Source organism: Hypanus sabinus, chromosome 5 (genome assembly GCF_030144855.1).
Source record: "Hypanus sabinus isolate sHypSab1 chromosome 5, sHypSab1.hap1, whole genome shotgun sequence".
NCBI lineage: Eukaryota > Metazoa > Chordata > Chondrichthyes > Myliobatiformes > Dasyatidae > Hypanus > Hypanus sabinus.
Window position 1 is genome coordinate 147023234 of NC_082710.1, and position 13445 is coordinate 147036678.

General features: G+C 50.7%; 1 protein-coding gene across 2 annotated transcripts in view; it reads left to right on the forward strand.

Annotated features, from left to right (window-relative positions):
- LOC132394426 (collagen alpha-6(IV) chain-like) overlaps positions 1–13445 on the forward strand; it is a 177402-nt gene that overhangs the window by 101762 nt on the left and 62195 nt on the right. For both annotated transcript variants that reach the window (XM_059970563.1, XM_059970564.1), the window contains exons 14-24: positions 249–302; positions 473–535; positions 629–673; positions 2608–2661; positions 3293–3356; positions 5058–5168; positions 6474–6629; positions 6731–6802; positions 9605–9759; positions 10341–10422; positions 11782–11888. In XM_059970563.1, the coding sequence (XP_059826546.1) occupies positions 249–302; positions 473–535; positions 629–673; positions 2608–2661; positions 3293–3356; positions 5058–5168; positions 6474–6629; positions 6731–6802; positions 9605–9759; positions 10341–10422; positions 11782–11888 (963 nt within the window). The remainder of the gene's footprint in view (positions 1–248; positions 303–472; positions 536–628; positions 674–2607; positions 2662–3292; positions 3357–5057; positions 5169–6473; positions 6630–6730; positions 6803–9604; positions 9760–10340; positions 10423–11781; positions 11889–13445) is intronic.

Consider the following 13445-nt stretch of genomic DNA (forward strand, 5'->3'; position numbering starts at 1 on the left):
AGTGTTGGCACCTAGATCCCAAAGTGAAACATTGGGAAGGGAGGAGGGATATGAGATTTTAAACAGGGGTCCTCAATCAGGTCTTTGCCACCCTAACCCCAGAACTCATTCTCAGCCCCAGCAGACACGCGTGTCTAGAGAGGGAAAGAGGGAGAGGGAGGGAGGGAGGGAGAGAGGGAGAGAAACAGAGAGAGAGATCTCAGATACCTGGACAACAAATCTATAACCACCTCTCATTTCTTCTTCAGGGTGAAAAAGGAGATGTAGGACACGAGGGAGAAATTGGAAGTCCTGGGAGACCGGTGAGTTTGAAGTTCCAATACCATGCACTGGTCAAAGTGAAATGCGGAGTCTGTGCACTGGACAAGCGGCTTCCCGGCTCTCAGACTCTGTGGAGTCGGTCTGGGCTGTAGGAGGGCCAGGACTTCCTCCTGTTGAGGATTAATCATGTCTGCTTCATTGTTTTGTTCAGGGAGATCCAGGTCTAAAGGGCGAGAAAGGGGAAACGGGAGTGATGGGGCTACCAGGACCGAGGGTAAGGTGCTACCTGACAATGAGTCTAATAGACACTTTTCCCAATCCACGTGAGCCACAGGTGTGAAGTTCTGACTTTTCTGTGTGATTCCAGGGCACCAGTGGTGTGGATGGACCTCCAGGTCGTGATGGGACATCAGTGAGTATCAGATCTGTGTGGGAAACCCTCTGGGTTACCATATCCTCTCTCTCTCTCTCTCTCTCTCTCTCTCTCTCTCTCTCACCCTCACCCTCACCCTCACCTTCACTCTTACTCTCTCTCGTCGTCACACAAACTTTATTTTGCACGCATGAAATGTCCTGGAACTTCAGCAGAAATGTCAGAGACCAGAAGATGCAGCTTGTCAGAGCAGGTTTTTCTTTCCTCAGAAATAATTATTGATGGAGCAATTCCACACCTTTGACATTTCTATGTCTGATTCACCAGCCACTGCTTTCCAGTTTTTTTAAACATAGAACAGGCTCCTTAGTCCGCAGTGTTGTGCCAACCCAATTGAGCTATTTAAGCTCATCCAATCTGCCTGCACACGGTCCATATCCCTCCACCCCTGCACATTTACCAGACTCTCTGTTATATCTGCTTCCACCTCCACATTCCAGATCCCCACCACTCTCTGTGTAAAAAGTGTGCCCCTCACACCTCCTTTGAACTTAACCCTTTTCTCCTCAAATGTGTCTTAGACATTTCAACCTGGGATAAAGTTACTGGCCATCTACTCCTTCCATGCCTCTCATAATCTTATAAACTTCCATCAGGTCTCCCTTAAGCTTCCGCAAACAACTCTAGTTTGTCCAACTTCTCCTTCGATCTCGTCCTCTCTAATCCAGGCAACATCCTGGTGAACCTCTTCTGCACCCTCTCCAAAGCTTCCACATCCTTCCTGTAATGGGGTGATCTCCTGTACTTAGTAAAGTGGTTCATGGTCTTCTGCTGCTGTAGCCCACCCGCTTTGAGGTTCGACGTGTTGTGCACTTGAGGTGCTTTTCTGCACACCACTGTTGCCATGGTTACCTGAGTTATTGTCACCTTCCTATCAGCCTGAACCAGTCTGGCCATTCTCCTCTGATCTCTGAGTGACAAGATGTCTTCACCCACAGAACTGCTGCACACTGAATGTTTTTTTTTGTCTTTTGCGCCATTCCCTGTCAACATTGGAGACAGTCGTGTGTAAAAATCCCAGGAGTTTCTCAGAACCTCAAACCACCCTGTCATTCCACGGTCAAAATCACTCGGGTCACACTTCTTCCCCATTCTGACGTTTGGTCCGAACTACAACTGAACCTCTTGACCACGTCTGCATGCTTTTCCGCATTAACTTGCTGCCACGTGATTGGCTGATTCGATATTTGCATTAATGAGCAGGAGTACAGGTGTACCTAATAAAGTGGCCACTGGGTGTATATGAAGTGTGCTGGGAACCCATAGCATTCAGATAGCTGGAAAAGTCCGGTGGGTCCCAGTGTGCTGGGATGTCTAGGAAATCCTTTTGCAGAGAAGTTGCTGTAAGTCGGGTGAACATTATAGGCCCGCAGACAATTAGAGATGTTCTCTGGGCTTCCCGGCCCACCAGTGGAGAAATAGTGTTTATCACATTGGAGGTTCACTTGCAAACCACCCCCTCCCCTCCTAAAATAAGAAACAGTGGTTAAAATCCAGCAAGTCCGATTGGAAAGCTACTATGAATTCCCCCTCTGACCCACATTGAAAGTTGTGTGGTCATTTAAAGGTTTCTCACCTCTCGTTCGGCCTAGTGAGGACCAGGCCCTGAGAGAGCATTCACAGCAGAAGACGTTTTGGGTTGGGGCCCTTCATCAGGACCCAGCCAGTGAGGGTCCCTGTTGTCTCTGGAGCTGAGGTCACTGGCTCCTTCTCACTGCTCTCAGGGGGGGAAAAAAAATAATTGAAGCCTCAACAGGCAACATCTGGGCCGGAGAAACTCCGTCAGCTGTGCAGGGGATTAAGAATTTCCATTACGTCGACTGGGGCAGCTCCAAGGTGCTGAGTCAGTGAGTAGTCCCCATAGAGTGTGTATGGCTGATGTACAACTGATCTGTGGCTGTTTCTGTGACCAGGGTCTTCCAGGCAACCCCGGTATTCCAGGATCTCCCGGCTGGCCTGGACTGAAGGTATTCCTCTTCCTTATTCCGAGCTTGTGGCTCCGATGAACAGGGTGACATCAGCAAGGTGTGGGGTGATGCTGTGCAGCATTTCCCACCCGTACTCCACTCCCAGACCTCGCTGCTCGGTGTCCACACCCCCCCAGTCACGGAGTATGACGCAGTTGGTGTATGGAAGTGGGGGGGGGTTGGGGGAGCGGGGGGGGGGGTTTGGGAGGTGTGTAGGGTAGTGGGGATGAGGAGGTACAGTATGGGAGGTATAGAGGGGGATGATGGGGGTGTGCAGGGGTGTGCTTAGGTGGGGGGATGGGATGACATGGGGGAAGTGTGGGGACATGTAGTGGGGCATTGGTGTGTAGGGGAAGTGAGGTTTTGGGCTGCCCAGCCCAAATGTGTTGACTGTAAATGCATCAACCCGCCCTACCCCCACACCTCTAAGTCTATCGTTCTGACTGCCTCCTCCTGGTGGGTTCTCCTACGAGCCCCCAGGATTGAATGACAACCCATCCCGAGCTGGGACTCCTTGGTTATTGTGGGATGGTCTTTGAACTGGCCGGGTGTTTGTGAGGGGTCTAGTCCAGGGTTGGGTATTGGTGTCCAGTGCCTCCCATGTTCACTCTTCTCCTCCTCTCTCCTTCAGGGCGACCGAGGAGACCCGGGTCTCCCTGGCGAAACCGTCATTTTTAACAGATCCATTCCCAAAGGTAAGCTAGATTTCAGATGGGGAAAACGTATAATGTGTGTAGAGATAGCGAGGCAACAAAGTTACACACCAGAGCACAGGAACAGGCCAATTGCCCTCTCAAAGTACAATCTCGGCTGGTCATCTGGGTTCAGCCCTCTGTTCCAGCTCCCTCTCCTACCTGATTATCCTTCTAGCCCTAAGAACTGTGCTGAACTTCCAGGATCTGTTCTCCCACTGCCTCCTGTGCTGGGGTTTTCACTCGGTGCAAAAAGTTCTCCTCAGTCCCAAACAGCCCACCCCACATCCTTGGACGCTGATGCTGATCCTTGGGGACAATGTTCCTGCATCCTGTCAGCCCAGTTACGTCAGGACTGCATGAGTTTCATTGAGGCACCCTCTCATTTGGTAAATAGGGGCCCATCTAGACACTAGAATACTACAGCACAGTACAGGCCCTTTGGCTCTCGATGTTGTGCTGACCCATATATTCCTTTAAAAAAAAGTACTAAACCCACACTACCCCGTAACCCTCTATTTTTCTTTCATCCATGTGCCTGTCCAAGAGGCTCTTAAATACCCCTAATGTTTTAGCCTCCACCACCATCCCTGGCAAGTCATTCCAGGCACCCACAACACTCTGTGTAAAAAAACTTATCCCTGATGTCTCCCCTAAACTTCCCTCCCTTAATTTTGTGCATATACCCTCTGGTGTTTGCTATTCGTGCCTTGGGAAACAGGTATTGACTATCCACCCTATCTATGCCTCTCATAATCTGGGAGATCTCAATCAAGTCCTCTCTAATCCTTCTACGCTCCAAAGAGAAAAGTCCCAGCTCTGCTAACCTTGCCTCAGAAGACTTGTTTTCCAATCCAGGCAACATCCTGGTAAATCTCTGCACCCTCTCCATAGCTTCCACATCCTTCCTATAATAGGTGACCAGAATTGAATGCAATACTCTGAGTGTGGTCTCACCAGAGATTTGTAGAGTTGCAACATGAAGGCCCACAACATCTGGCCCACTCTCTCTACGTGCATTGACCCATTGTCCCCAGAATCAGTGATCCCCCTCCACAGCAGAACATCTCTCCTCAGATCATGAGATCAGAAATACATCCACTCCTCAGAAATTCTGCAGATCCAGGAAATCCAGAGTAACACGCACAAAATGCTGGAGGAACTGAGCAGGTCATCCAGCATCTATTGAAAGGAATAAACAGTTGACATTTTGGGCTGAGACTTTTCATCAAGACTGCCAGTCCCAATGAAGGGTCTCGGCCCAAAACATTGATTGTTTATTCCTTTCCATAGATGGTGTCTGACCTGCTGAGTTCCGCCAGAATTTTGTGTGCGTTACTCATTCCTCAAGTTGTTGACACGCGAGGACTCATACCAGGCATCTCTACCCTGAACTCAATTCCTCTCACTGTGAAGACCAGAATATCAGTTGCATTTTTCACAGCCATTGATCGGCCTACACTCCAGTGTGAACCCAATGGAGATGAGCCTCGGAAGCTCCCATTCACCTCTCTGCGGCATTTTTGAGACGGGTTTTCAAATGACTGGCTCCCCAGTAGCACAAAGGTTCCTGACTTCCAGGGTTGTTCTCGTGTGGAGGATCCAGGAGGTCCAAAGAGTTGCTTAGGAACGGCGGGTGTGTGCCAATGTTGGCCATGATCTCCATGGGAGACTTGCTCAGTCGTGCTTCTGTTCCTTCTCAAGGTCCGAAGGGCCTGCAGGGTCCAGAAGGAGATCGAGGAGATTGGGGAGACGTAGGACCCACTGGGCCTCGGGGGCCCCAGGGTCCTCCTGGTGCCACCAGCTTCTATCGAGGTGAGGAAGTTGCCTTTAGACCTGAGCTAATTCTACAGGAACCTGGGCTGTGGTGTGGTGTTAGCCCTTGTTCTAACCCCTGCACCAGTAAACTGCTGACCAGGGCTTATTCTTGTTTGCCTATGATAAAATATTTTGTGTTTCTCTTTATAATTTGTTTCCTCTCCCCAATATCTCTCACTCTCTCCCCCCACCCGCTCTCTACCCTCTCCTCCTCTACTCCCTCCATCTCTCCTCTCTCTGCTTTTCTCCTCTCCTCCCCTCCCCTCCCTCTTCCTCCCTTGCACACACATTTACCCTTTCTCTCCTCCCACCTTATATTCGCTTTTAATTTTTTCTCCCTCCTTTCCATCCCTCTCCCTTTCTGGCCTTCCCGCCCACTGTTATTCTTTCTCTTCTGATTTTCTCTTTCTCTTTCTCCTTCTCTCCCCCATCCAGTTTCACTTGCTCTCACTCTCTCTCGCTCTTTCTCTACAGCGCTCTCTGTTTTTATCTCACCATCACTCTATCTCTCACAGTTGCTCTATCTCTCTCTACCCCCTCTCTTTCTTTGTCACTGACCCCTTTACTGTCTAATTTGCCCAATGGACTTTACTCTTTTTTGGACAAAACTGACAACAATATTATTTTGCTTTCGAATTCATTTTTAAGTTAATTGAGATGGTTTAAGTCACAGGTGAGGGCGATCTAACAGAAGGGGTAGGAGAAGAGAACGTAATTGATCTGCTGCACAAACCCCAGCTGCAGAGTTGAGATACAACTGAATGGGACTCCAGGGGTGATGATTGACATTGAGTTAACACTGCAAAGCCCACTTTGCCCTGGACACCCAAGCTCCTGGAAAATTGCAGCACCACATACAAAATGCCGGAGGAACTCAGCAGGTCAGGCAGCATCCACGGAGGGAAATGTACAGCTGACATATCGAGTTGAGACCCTTCATCAGGACTGTTTGACTGTTCATTTCCCTCCATCCCTCCACCATTTTGTGTGCGTGTTCCACCTCGGCTTGGATAGATCGATAATCTCCCCTCACCCCTTTCATGGAACCTTCAAAGGCACCAGAAACTATCTGAAAGATCAATGTAATTCTGTCATAAACTGTTTTTAAAGATTTCGTTTAAAGTTCTTTAGAAATTTCTGACCTGGGAACAGAGGGGACTCTGAGAGAGAAAAGGAGAGAAGATGGTCTCCAGAAATATTTATGTCTGCTCGTTATACTTGATACTTAACAGAGGGTGTAGGAAGTGAATGCCCAACTCCACCTGCCTCTCGTGTCCCCAATGTTCTTGTTATTATCCGTAGGCCGCCCTGGGGCTCCAGGGGCACCAGGGTTCAGAGGATTTAAAGGATACAAAGGAGAGAGTGGAGAGCCAGCTGCCTTTCCTGGACACAGCGGGTTTCCAGGTGCTTCGGGACCTCCGGGAAACCCTGGTCCCCCAGGTCCAGCGTCCTTTCCAGGTCAGTCGCTGTCCCGTTCACAGCAGCCTCAGAGAATTTACAGCAGAAACTGAACTGTCCCTCGTTTACAACAGAAATCCTTTCTCTGATTTCTTTACCAGAGCTGATTGGTGATCCCGGGGAACCAGGAGACTCGGGCTACCCCGGTCAGAGGGGGCCGAGTGGAAGCAAAGGTAAGCAGGGTAAAATGTGTCTGCAGGCCCCTTCAGACAAGGTATTCAGCGTCCCCTGAACAGGCAGCTTCCGCATGGAAGAGAAGCCTTTGATCTGCAGCTTCTCCTTATCTAATCAAATATAAGCCAAACTGAATTCCTTCCATTAACCTCCTCAGCTCCGGGGGCAGTGACCCCAGTTCTGTGCTGACAAGAGACACCACCCCAGATTCACTGGTGCCCAAGGGTAATGACCATAGATACCTGTCTCCAAGGGGAATCATCCCAGAACCCTTGGTCTCTGCGGTTAATGACTCATTAAAGGAGCAGAATTAGGCCATTCAGCCCATCGAATCTATTCCGCCATTCCATCATTGGCTGATCCCAGATCCCACTCCACCCCTTACACCTGCCTTCTTGCCATATCCTTTGATGCCCTGACCGATCAGGAAACTATCAACTTCCTCCTTAAATATGCACACAGACTTGGCCTCCATCGCAGTCTGTGGCAGGGCATTCCACAGATTTGCTACTCTGGCTAAAAAAAATCCTCTTTACCTCTGTTCTAAAGGGTCGCCCCTCAATTTAGAGGCTGTGCCCTCTAATTCTGGATACCCTCACCACAGGAAACATCCTCTCAACATCCACCCTATCTAGTCCTTTCAACATTTGATATATTTCAATGAGATCCCCCCACATTCTTTTAAATTACAGTGAGTACAGGCCCAGATCTGCCAAACACTCCTCATATTCCCAGAATCATTCTCTGGACTCTCTCCAACGACAACACATCCTTTCTGAGATATGGGGCCCAAAACTGTCGACAATACTCCAAGTGCGGCCTGACTCGTGTCTTCTAAAGGCTCGGCATTTTCTCCTTGCCTTTATATTCGATTCCCCTTGAAATAAATGCCAACATTGCATTTCCCTTCTTTACCACAGACTCAACCTGTAAATTAACCTTCTGGGAGTCGTGCACTAGGACTCCTAAGTCTCTCTGAACCTTCTCCCCATTTAGATAATAGTCCGCACTATAGTTCCTTTTACCAAAATGCACAATCATACATTTCCCTGCACTGTGTTCCATCTGCCACTTTTTTTGCCCATTCTTCCAATTTGTCTAAGTCCTGCTGCAATCGCATTGCTTCCTCAGCACTACCTACCCCTCCACCTAGCTTCGTATCATTCGCTAACTTTGCCACAAAGACACCAATTCCATTATTTAAATCACTGACAAACAATGTGAAAACCAGTGGTCCCCGAGGAACACCGCTAGTCACCAGGAGACAACCAGAAAAGGCCCCTTTTATTCCCACTCACTGCCTCCTGACTGTCAGCCATTCTGCTATCCATGCCAGTATCTTTCCTGTAATGCCATGGGATTTTATCTTGTTAAGCAGACTCATGACTGGCACCTTATCAAACGCCTTCTGAAAATCTAAGTAAATGAAATCCACTGCCTCTCCTTTGTCCACCCTGCTTGTTACTTCCTCAAAGAATTCTAACAGTTTGTCAGACAAGATTTCCCTTTACAGAAAGCATGCTGACTTTGACTTATTTTATCATTAGACTCCAAGTACCTCGAAACCTCATCCTTAATAATAGACTGCAACACTTTCCCAACCACTGAGGTTAGGCCAACTGAGCTATAATTTCCTCTCTTTCGCCTTGCTCCCTTCTTAAAGAGCGGAGTGACATTTGCAATTTTCCAGTCTTCTGGGACCATTCCAGGATCAAGTGATTCTTGAAACATCATGACCAATGCATCCGTTATCTCTTCAGCCACCTCTCTCAGGGCTCTGGGATGTAGTCCATCTGGCCCGGGTGACTTAGCCACCTTAAGACCTTTCAATTTTGCCTGGCACTTTTTCCCTTGAAATAGTGATGGCATTCACTCCTGCTCCCTGACATTCATGGACCTCTGGCACACTGTTAGTGTGCTCCCACAATGAAGAGTGATGCAAAGTACACATTAAGTTCATCTGCCACTTCTTTGTCCCCCGTTACTACCTCACCAGTGTCTTTTCCCAGTGGTCCAATATCAACTCTCATCTCCATTTTTCTCTATATAACTGCAAAGGCTTTTGGTATCCTGCTTTACATTATTGGCCAGTCTGCCCTCATATTTCATTTTTACCCTTCTTATAGCCTTTTGTTGGATTTTAAAAACTTCTCACTCGCCTTTGCTACCTTATATGCCCTTTCCTTGGCTTTTATGCAGCCCTTAACTTCCTTTGTTAGCCACAGTTGCCAATTGAAAACTTCTTTCTCTGTGGGACATATCTATCCTGCGCCTTGTGAACTATTCCCAGAAACTTCAGCCATCTCTGCTCTGCCATTGTCCCTGCCAATATCCTCCTCCAATCCACCTGGGCAAGCTCTTGTAATTCCTTTTATTCCATTGCAATACAGATACACGTGTGTTATGCTTCTCCCTCTCAAACTGCAGCATCCATCTCCTTCATCCATGGCCCCATAACTCTGTTCCACAGTCTGTTCCAGGCCTGAAGCTAGGACTAGGTTTTCTGGGGATGGGAGACCAGTCAGGCTCCTGGAGATAGATACTAGTGCCTAGCACTTTGAATCCATAGTTAGCATCCTGACCCTTTACTTCCCTAACTTCCGTCCTTACCTTCCAACCATGGCCCTCCAGAGTGGTTCATCTTGGGGGAGGAGCAAGAGAGGTTCCTTCCCGTAAAGACCATTGACCCCCGTGCACCCTCAGACCAGGAGGTCCGTTCCTCTCAGACTGAGGGCCAGGAAGTCCTTGCTCTTTTAGTCTGCGCAAGCCCCTCCATCCCACCAGCCCGCTGTCTTCCGCAGGAGAAGCTGGACTCTGCGCCTGTACGACCAGGGACGTCGCGCCACGTGGACATCCTGGTCTCATTGGGCTTCCCGGAATTCCTGGGAGATATGGAAGCATAGGTCCACTGGGAGATGAAGGACCTCCAGGATTGTACGGAATTCCCGGATTTCCTGTAAGTATCGCCAGATTGGGAGGGGGAGGGCGGTGTGTTAGGGACCATGCACAGGGGGAGGGGTCACGGACAGGGTTTGGTCGTGGGGTGGTAGACAGTGTTAGAAGTTACACAAAGAGCTAGTTTCACAGTTGAGTCAGAGGTCATGGACAGGGTTGCTTTATGATCACGGACAATGTTGAAGGGTCACAGAAGGTCACAGACAGGTTCAGAGTACTGGACCAGATAAGGTGGGGTCAAGGCATGGTCAGGAGACACGGACGATGACACGAACAAGTTCGGGATTAAGAGGCCCTGGACTGAGTCAGGGATCATGGGCAGGATCCGTAATAATGGACTGTGTTGGGTGGAGGCAAGGAAAGTCAGGGGTTGTAGACAAGGTCACAGGATCAGCAACCTGCCCAGCCATCACTGGGTGCTGATTGCCAGTCTGACTGCCCAGGGGTGAGGGTTCAGGCCCACAGGTTCACTGGGGCTCGGGGAGGGCTTCCACCATGGCTGTCTCTGGCTTCCGAGAGGTTTCTGGGCTAACAGGAGGCTCTCTCTTTCTCTCGCTCTCTCTCTCTCTCTCTCTGCCACAGGGTGAGCCTGGGAATCCTGGTGCTCCTGGCCCAAAGGGGCAGAAGGGCGAATCCATCTTCATCCCCACCATCACCACCAAAGGTAGGGGGCAGTTCAGCCAGCCACGGACGGTGGGGGCAGGAAGGGGAGGGGTGAGGGGTGATTATGGGTGGGGGTGTGACGGTGAAGGGTTGGGATGGGGAGGGGTGTGGGTCAGTGGGTGTGGAGAAAGGGTAAGGATACAGAGGGGTGAGGGGAGTGGGGATGGGGAGATTGAGGGTGAGGAACAGGAGAGTGAGGGGGTTGAGGAGAGTAGGTGGGGTCGGGGAGAGTCAGAGGGGTGAGGGACATGGTGGGTGAACGTGGACAGAGAGGGAAGGATGTGGGGACGGAGATGGGTGAAGGGGGTTGCTGACGAGATGGTGGGTGCAGACGAGGCCAGGGAGGTGGGTGACATGAGGTAGGTAGGATTAGGAGTGGCGTTGTCATGGCAACAGAGAGGAGCCTTAGTGAGTGGAGTTGCCCCTCCAAGTGAGGAGAGAATCCAAATGGGATTTTATCGGCTGTGTACCTGATAGTCAGCATGTGGCCAATGGGCTGAAGGGCCTGTCTCCAAGCTGTGTGGCTCTGTGGCTGCACATCACCGACCCATGAAGCGGAGACACCACACTAGTTCAGGGTGTGAGTTCAGCGAAGCTCTGCTCGCTGTCTCAGAAGCCACCCAGCACGTCGGGCAGCATGTGTGCAGGGAGGAATACAGGGAACCAATAACCCACCAGCAGCAGCAGAGGCACTGGTTCAGTTCCCGCCGCTGTCTGTAAGGAGTTTGTACGTTCTCGCTGCGAAGGCCAGGCTTTCCTCCGGGTGCTCCGGTTTCCTCCCAAGTTCCAAAGCCGTACGGGTTAGTAAGTTAATTCCTCACGTTGGGCGGCATGGGCTCGCTGGTCCAAAGGGCCTGTTAGTGTGGTGCATCTCTCGACGTGACACGTGGAACAGATCAGTCAGGTCATCATGGACTTGCAGACAGAACCCTGATCTGTGAGGGACTATGTTTTTGAGGTGTGAGTGGGAGGCAAATGAAAGCCAATGGATGGGGGTGGGGGTGGGGAGGGGGCACAGTGCAGTGGGGTTTGGACTTTGAGTTACTTATGCATCCCACTCGGTGGAGAAATGAGGGGGGGTGCAAAGGATTGGACAGGGGAAGGGTTTTCCATTAGCTGAGGCCTCCAAGACCAAGGGTCACTGTCTCCGGAGGACCAGTGGGCTGCAGGGCTAGTCCGGAGCCTTCCGGAGGAATGGCTGTGATGGTGAGGTGCTGACACAAATGATCAGAATGAACGATGGAACCGCTTTGAGGGCCGAACGCCCTTGGCCAGCTTCAAGGTTATGGCAGAGGCCGGGTGAAGGCTTCAGCAGGTGACCTCTCAACAGAGTGCTGACGTGCGGCTTCGGTTTGTGAAGGTGCGAAGGGGGACGTGGGAGAACCTGGTCTGAGTGGGGCTCATGGAAAACCCGGAACCCCAGGAAGGGATGGAAGACCTGGCAAGCAAGGAGAACCAGGACTTCCTGTGAGTATATTTGACCCTATATAAGGAGACAAGAGCGTGTAATCACCCCTGAACTGTGATCTACACCCGGACCTCGATGGGTGTAATCACCCCTGAACTGTGATCTACACCCGGACCTCGGTGGGTGTAATCACCCCTGACCTGTGATCTACACCTGGACCCCAGTGTGTGTAATCACCCCTGAACTATGATCTACACCCGGACCCCAGTGTGTTTACTCACTCCTGACCTGTGATCTACACCTGGACCCCAGTGTGTGTAATCACCCCTGAACTATGATCTACACCCGGACCCCAGTGTGTTTACTCACTCCTGACCTGTGATCTACACCCGGACCTCGGTGTGTGTAATCACCCCTGAACTGTGATCTACACCTGGTCCCCGGTGTGTGTAATCACCCCTGAACTGTGATCTACACCCGGACCCCAGTGTGTGTAATCACCCCTGAACTGTGATCTACACCCGGACCTCGGTGTGTGTAATCACCCCTGACCTGTGATCTACACCAGGACCCCAGTGTGAGTAATCACACCTGAACTGTGATCTACACCCGGACCCCAGTGTGTGTAATCACCCCTGAACTGTAATCTACACCCAGATCCCAGTGTGTGTATTCACCCCTGAACTGTGATCTACACCCGGACCTCGGTGTGTGTAATCACCCCTGACCTGTGATTTACACCCGGACCACAGTGTGTGTAATCACCCCTGACCTGTGATCTACACCCGGTCCCCAGTGTGTGTAATCACCCCTGAACTATGATCTACACCCGGACCCCAGTGTGTTTACTCACTCCTGACCTGTGATCTACACCCAGACCTCGGTGTGTGTAATCACCCCTGACCTGTGATTTACACCCGGACCACAGTGTGTGTAATCACCCCTGACCTGTGATCTACACCCAGATCCCAGTGTGTGTATTCACCCCTGAACTGTGATCTACACCCGGACCTCGGTGTGTGTAATCACCCCTGACCTGTGATTTACACCCGGACCACAGTGTGTGTAATCACCCCTGACCTGTGATCTACACCCGGTCCCCAGTGTGTGTAATCACCCCTGAACTATGATCTACACCCGGACCCCAGTGTGTTTACTCACTCCTGACCTGTGATCTACACCCGGACCTCGGTGTGTGTAATCACCCCTGAACTGTGATCTACACCTGGTCCCCGGTGTGTGTAATCACCCCTGAACTGTGATCTACACCCGGACCCCAGTGTGTGTAATCACCCCTGAACTGTGATCTACACCCGGACCTCGGTGTGTGTAATCACCCCTGACCTGTGATCTACACCAGGACCCCAGTGTGTGTAATCACCCCTGAACTGTGATCTACACCTGGACCCCAGTGTGTGTAATCACCCCTGAACTATGATCTACACCCAGACCCCAGTGTGTGTATTCACCCCTGAACTGTGATCTACACCCGGACCTCGGTGTGTGTAATCACCCCTGACCTGTGATTTACACCCGGACCCCAGTGTGTGTAATCACCCCTGACCTGTGATCTACACCCGGTCCCCAGTGTGTGTAATCACCCCTGAACTGTGATC